This window comes from Crocuta crocuta, unplaced genomic scaffold (assembly GCF_008692635.1).
Source record: "Crocuta crocuta isolate KB4526 unplaced genomic scaffold, BGI_CrCroc_1.0 scaffold5580, whole genome shotgun sequence".
In the NCBI taxonomy this organism is placed as follows: domain Eukaryota; kingdom Metazoa; phylum Chordata; class Mammalia; order Carnivora; family Hyaenidae; genus Crocuta; species Crocuta crocuta.
In genome coordinates, this window is record NW_027530269.1 from 1 (window position 1) to 7,021 (window position 7,021).

General features: G+C 47.9%; 1 protein-coding gene across 1 annotated transcript; it reads right to left on the reverse strand.

Annotated features, from left to right (window-relative positions):
• Nucleotides 1–495: 495 nt before the first annotated feature.
• Nucleotides 496–6,499, reverse strand: LOC144232777 (lysozyme-like protein 6; the record flags this gene model as incomplete). The annotated part of the gene is made up of 3 exons (XM_077765623.1): nt 6,366–6,499; nt 1,882–2,108; nt 496–682 (listed from the first exon to the last, which is right to left on the reverse strand). Coding segments are annotated over exons 2-3 (326 nt in total), but the record flags the coding sequence as incomplete, so codon positions are not given.
• Between the last annotated feature and the right edge of the window lie 522 nt (nt 6,500–7,021).

Sequence of the window (7,021 nt, forward strand, 5' to 3'; positions counted from 1 at the left end):
ACAAAGGAGGGAGTGAGGGACAAAGTCATGGGCCTGTGGAGCCTCTCAGGGCAGCTCTGAGGTGGGGAGTTTGCACTTGGCCTTTAATCCACCTGACTATCAGCCAAAGTCAGTACTTGATGGTTAGGGCTGAGCCTTCAGGGCCACCAGTCTGGCATTCGGCACTGGTGCTCTGAGCCTCAGTTTGCTCATCTGTAAAGTGGGGATCATAATACTTTCCAGCACATGAAAAGTTGGCATGTAAAGCGCTCAGTATAGAATACACTCTCAGTAAATGTTGGCCGCTGCGATGCTCTGCCACTGGCTGTGCAGAGCTTTCTGGAGCCCGCACATCGGACAGTCTCCTCACTTAATAGTGAGGAGCGTTACAGCCACTAGTCAAGTCCTCTGCTCAGCAAAGGTATTCCTGGACTCCTTGGGCCACCCCTCTGGGGGCATTCCGGGGCATCAAGTGGGCAGAGAAGTCCTGTGAGTAGACCCCAGTCATTCTCTCACCTCTCCCGCCCTGGGACCCCAGCCAGACCTTTACAGTCCTCATGGCAAATGTTTTCCGAGTGACTCTGGTAGTCATTGCACCAATAGTGGCTGTTGATCTGAAAGATGCCATAGTCGAAGCTGCCGTCTGCATTTTCATTCACCTTTGATAGGTTGAAGCTGCTTTCCACAAAAGCCAGGCACAGCCCTTAGGACAGGGAGAAGAAGGTTTTCGGAGGGCTTGAACCAGGGGACAAAGGAGATGGTGCAGAAAGGGAGAGGGAAGCAGAAGGAAGGAACAAGGCCTAAGAGGCTAGAGGGTGCAGGCTGGCCAGAAACACCCATTAGCTTCTCCCCTCGCCCTTCCGTCCATCCGCCTGCCCCTCGGTACAACCGCTCATCATCCCTCTGTCCCTCCATACCGCCTGCACTTGATGATCACCTACTGTGTGCCATGATCACCCAGTGTGTGCAAAGCCCAGTGAGGAACATTTAGCTGGGTCAAATGCAGCTAGTGCCTTCAAGGGGCCTCTAGTACAAGAATGATGATACCAAAAAAAAAAAACAAAAAAAAAAAACCCACAACACAAGATAAAAGGAAGACAGCACAAGACAGGCATGTACAAAATCTGGGCAAAAGGAAGCTGGTGGCCCCACCATGGAGTAGGATGAAGCCTTTGCACCGTCTGCCCCCTCAGCTTAGAATGCTCTTCCCTGGACATTTGGGTGACCCAGCCCTTTGCTTCATTCAGTGCCACTTAATGTCACCTACTCAGAGAGGCCTTCCTTGACTTCCCCTTCTAGTACAGTGTTACCTATCATCACCCTCCCCTGCTTTATCCTTTGTGTAACATTTATCACCACCAGGAAAGTGCTTCATAGGTCTGTGTGTTCAACGGTTGGGGCCCGCCTCTGCCCCTGGAATGTGAACGCAGTGACAGAAGGGGCTTTGTTGTTGTCTCTGTCCTCAGCACCTGAAATAGTTCCTGGGGCAGAGTACGTGCTCTGTTAATAATTGTGGAACGAATACAGAATGTTGGGAAGGGCTTCTTGGGGAGGGCTGCTTTTTTATTTTTTAAATTTTTTTATACTTTATTTTTGAGACAGAGAGAGACAGAGCGTGAGCAGGGAAGGGTCAGAAAGAGAGGGAGACACAGAATGTGAAACAGGCTCCAGGCTCTGAGATGTAAACACAGAGCCCCACGCGGGGCTCAAACCCACAAATCATGAGATATGACGTGAGCCGAAGCCGGACACTCAACCAACTGAGCCACCCAGGCGCCCCAGGGAGGGCTGCTTTTTGAACTTGGCTTCAAAGGATGAATGATGGAAAGACAGGCACACAGGGCATGAGCAGGAGTGGAGAAGGAAGTGGGGAGGGCGGGAGTGTGAGAAAGCGGCACTCACAGTCACTCAGCGAATAGCCCTCAAAGCCATCCAAGTCCTCCTTGCGCAGCACGCTGGCCAAGTCACAGCGATTGATGAGCCTGGCCTCATTTATGGCAACGAGGCAGCTGACCAAGGACATGAGCAGTGTCCTCATCATCTTCGGAGGGGAGAAGGCACAGCTGAGGGCCTGTGGTCCCAAGAATCTCCCAGATGCGCTGCTGCTCTCCTCCGAGCACCTGAGGGATCTGGAGAGAGCAGCCAAATGTCCTCTCCCACTCATGGCTCCCCACCTGGCTATTTCTCTTTCCTCTCACCATTTCATACATTTTTACTACAGAAACGTTTAAAATCTATTTACAAGACAAGAGAGAGTGATGTCATGAATCTCCATGTACCCATTGCCCATGCCAACAGTGAAAAGCTGAGGCTGATCTCCTTTCATCATCTGTAGGTTTTCTCCTCCCTTAGCCATTTTCACTCTTGTAAAGGGCACCTGGCGGTGGTCAGCATTTGGGTACGAGGGTGGGGAGTGAGGCTGGCTAAGAAGATTGATGAGACCTGGACTTTACTGGTATTTGGGTGTGTGGATTTGAGGACGTGCCCTTGGAGGAAGGGCCAGCACACTGGGTGCTGATCTCCCCTCAATCCCACCCTCCCAGATGCAAGATATGTAACTTTTCCCAAGGGCATACCCTGCCTTGTGCAATTCCCGAGAGGCTGTTTATAAGCTCTGCACTTTGGTTTCCACTCAAAAGTGCATCTCATAAAGCAATTAAAAGTGACCTCGCTGAAGAAATAAACTTCACTTTCTCACTCTGTGTGTGTGTGTGTGTGTGTGTGTGTGTGCGCGCGCGCGCGTGCGCACGTGTGTACGTAGGGGGAGGTGTGAGGGGCAGGGGCTCTGGATTCACATTGCCTGCTTGCAAAGGCTTGGCTGCTGTGTGACCTTGGACAAACTGCTTTACCTCTCTGGGCCTCATCTATAAAATGAAGATAGGTTAATACCGACTTAATAGGGTTGTCTTGATGATTAAAGGAAATCATAAATGCCTCAATCTTGGTTTTGCATTCCCCCCAAACAGGAAGCAGGACTTCTGGGAAAAAGGTTGATTCCTAGGCTGGAGTAGGAAAGAGTATGAAGTAAGTCTGGAGTATCTTGTGCTAGAAAGTAAGGAAGCTCTCAAAAATATGGATTGGGGCATGTCAAATGGACATGAGAGCCAGCTCAGAGGGGCACCCACTGGCCAAATCTGGAACACTTTTTGGGTAACAGCTTTATTGAGATAACATTCACAGTACGTAATTCACATACCATATAATCACTTCATTTAAAGTGTACAGTTCAATAGTGTGTTTGCAGAGCTGTGCACGTATGACTGCGGTCAATTTTAAAACATTTTCATCAACCCAAGAGGAAACCCCATACACATTAGCTGTCCCACCCCAATCGACCCGCCTCCAACCTCTGGCCACCACAAACCCACTTTCTTTCTTTTTTAAAAAATTTTAAATAGTTTATTGTCAAGTTGGTTTCCATATAACACCCAGTGCTCATCCTCACAAGTGCCCTCCTCCGTGCCCATTACCCCTCCCCCTCCCCCCACCCCATCTGCCCTCAGTTTGTTCTCAGCATTCAAGAGTCTCTCATGGTTTGCCTCCCTCCCTCTCCCCCACTATTTTCCCCTTCTTCTCCCCCATGGTCCTCCGTTAAGTTCCTCCTAATCCTCCTATACGTGCAAACATATGGTATTTGTCCTTCTCTGCCTGACTTATTTCGCTCAGCATCACACCCTCAAGCTCCATGCATGTTGCTACACATGGCCAGATTTCATTCTTTCTCATTGCCATGTAGTATTCCATCGTATAGATAAACCACATCTTCTTGATCCATTCATCAGTTGGTGGACACTAAGGCTCTTTCCAGGTTTTGGCTATTGTTGAGAGTGCTGCTATGAACATTGGGGTACATATGCCCCTATGCATCAGCACTCCTGTATCCCTTGCAAACCCACTTTCTATCTCTCTAGATGTGCCTGACCTGGACAATGTTTTCAAGATTTATCCGTGTTGTGACAGGCACCAGGATTTCATTCCTTGTGATGGCTGAATACTATTCCACTGCAGGGACAGACCACATTTGTCTCCATATTGATCATTTTATCCACTTGTGGGCTGTGTCTACTTTGGGACTATTATGAATGATGGTGCCATGAACATCCATGTACAAATTCTCATGTGGACGAATGTTTTCATTTCTTTGGGCATACACTGAGGAATGGAATTCCTGAGCCAAATAGTACCTTAAAGTTTAAACTTTGGAGGAACTGCCTGACTTCAAAGTAGCAGCACATTGCCATCAGCAGGGGCAGTGAGTGAAGGTTCCAATTTTTCCACATCCTCACCAACACTGTTTTTTTTTTAAGTTCAGTTATTTTGAGAGAGAGTGTGTGCACAAGCAGGGGGGTGGGGAAAGAGAGAGAGAGAGAGAGAGAGAATCCCAAGCAGGCTCCTCGGTGTCAGTACCGAGCCTAGTGTGGGGCTTGAACCCACAAACCGTTGAGATCATGACCTGAGCCGATAGATATCAAGAGGCTCAACCAACTGAGTCACCCAGGCGCCCCAACACTTGTTATTTTTTTTTTAATTCAATTTACTTTTTTTTTTTTTAAAGTAGGCTCTGCCCAGTGTGGGGCTTGAAACCACAACCCTGACGTTGAAGGTCACGTGCTCTATACCGACTGAGCCTACCAGCCCCCGCCCCCTCCCCCCACCACAACACTTGTTATTAACTGTCTTTCTAATCATAGCTATCCTAATGGGTGTGAAGCAGTATCACATGGTGGTTTGGATTTGCATTTTCCTGGGGGCTAATGGTACTGAGTATCTTTTCATGGGCTCTTTGGCCATTTGTATTTGGGAAAACTTAGGATTCAGATCTTTTGCCCATTTGCTAGTTGGGTTATTTGTCCTTTTATCATTGAGTTGTAAAAATTCGTTATCAGATACATGGTTTGCAAATATTTCGCACATCCTGTGGGTTGCCTTGCACTTTCTTGATGGTATTCTTAGAAACAAAAGAATTAAATGATGATGAAGATTGCTGTCCCTATTTTTTCTTTTGTTGCTTACGTTTTTGGTGTCATATCTACAGAATTAATACAGAATGATTTCTAAGGTAGACTGGGACCATTTGACAATCAACATAAATAACGACAGAGACAGGGGTGCTTGGCTGGCTCTGTTGGTGGAGTGAGCGACTCTTGATCTCAGGGTCATGAGTTAGCACCCCACGTTGGGCCTAGAGCTTCCTTTAAAAAAATAATGATAGTGACAGATTATAATCTAGTGAAAGAGACAAGAATCCATGAGTCCTTACTAGTAATAATTAGACAAACAGATACATAATGGGGATGGGGGTAGAGCTCTTCCTGACAATAAGATGGTGATAAATGTGGAGGTGGTCATAAGGTTGGAAAACCATCACTCTGCAACTACCAGAGATTAGTTTGAGCAAGAGTCATCAATGGATACTAAATCCAAGATGGTGGAAAGCTTGGTGAAGAACTGGATGGGGCCCCTGGGTGGCTTAGTCAGTTAAGCATCCGACTACGGCTCAGGTCATGATCTTGTAGTTCTTGAGTTCAAGCCCCACACTGGGCTCTGTGCTGACAGCTCAGAGCCTGGAGCCTGCTTTGGATGCTGTGTCTCCCATTCTCTCTGCCCCTCTCCTGCTCATGTTCTCTCTCTCTCTCATAAATAAATAAACATTAAAATTGTTTTTTAAAAGAGCTGGATATACATATGCTCTTAGAGTATCTCCCCGCTGACTGCATTTAGTTGCATGGGAAAAACAGCCACTATGCAGGAGAGAAACCGGGCAATATTTGGATCTTGCAATCAAAATGCACATCATCAGTGAAAGATAGAGAAAGATTATGTACTTCCAGAAGTGATACCTGAGAAGGACATGTATCATTTATGTAGTATTCCAGCCAGGGATGCATCACTTATATCTAATCCCAAGGAAACATCAGACAAAGTCAAACTGAGGGAGAATCTATAAAATAACTGGCCTATATTCTTCAAAACTGTCGATGCCATGAAAACAAAGAATGGGGCTATTTCTGTCACTAAGTGTGTGTGTATGTGTGTGTGTGTGCGTGTGCACGTGCATGTGCATGTGTGTATGTGTATCTTTCCCCTGAAAGTAGATGTACGTTCATGAGATCAAAGGCCTGCGTTCCTCCACCCGCGGGCTTCAGAATCAGGAACCTTCTACTTAGGCAAGATGGCCACCCCGACGGCCATTTCCTCACAGAGGCCTTCTAAGACTCACTCCATACCAGCCTGAGCTTGTGAACATTCTTTTGCTCCTCTCTCTCCCCCTGGAGTTGCCAGATTTAGTAAATACAATTTTACAGGATGCGCCATTACATTAGAATTTCAGACAAACAACAAATCATTTTCTAGTATGAGTATGTTCCATGCAGCCTACTCCTCACCGACTCAGGAGGCCCCTTCAGAGACTCGTCAAGTGTCACAGGGCCTTGGGAAGCAGGTGAGCTCTCTCTCTGCCCATGAAGTCCCCTCTTGGGGTTTCCATGGGGGAGTATGGTGCTTCCAGCAAGTGCGTTCCCGCCTCCCCTTCCGGAATTACCTCTATCCCAGCCCTCTCTGACCCCAGGTCCCGGACAGCCCAGGGCTTTCCTCAAGAATCAGTAGAACAAAAGAGTCTCTTCCTCGTGAACTGTACTCTAGCCCTGCCCAGTTCACAGCTCCCCACGTTCTAAAGAAGGTGGGAGTGCTGGGCCACCCTGCTTTCTGGAACCTCAGTTCTGTGACATCATCATTCTCCTGGAAATACTCTGGTCTTAACCATGCAAATTGAGGCCCATTCAAGCTTCCCGCAGAAAGCACAGATGGGTCTGGAAGTACTGGTGACAGCTGTTGGGAAGACCACTGGGTGGGGCAGGGCAGAGGGTCCTGGCTGTTCTGTCTTCTCACCTTCCCTCCCTTTGGTGAACGTTAGCACCTTTGGGGAAGCTCCTTCCCCCACGGGGTGGTAGTGGAGGTGCCAGTCGTCACAGGACACTGTGCCCCGGGTGACAGGGTATGCCTGTGGCCCCCACCACTATATTCTGAAGAGGAACTAAGTGGG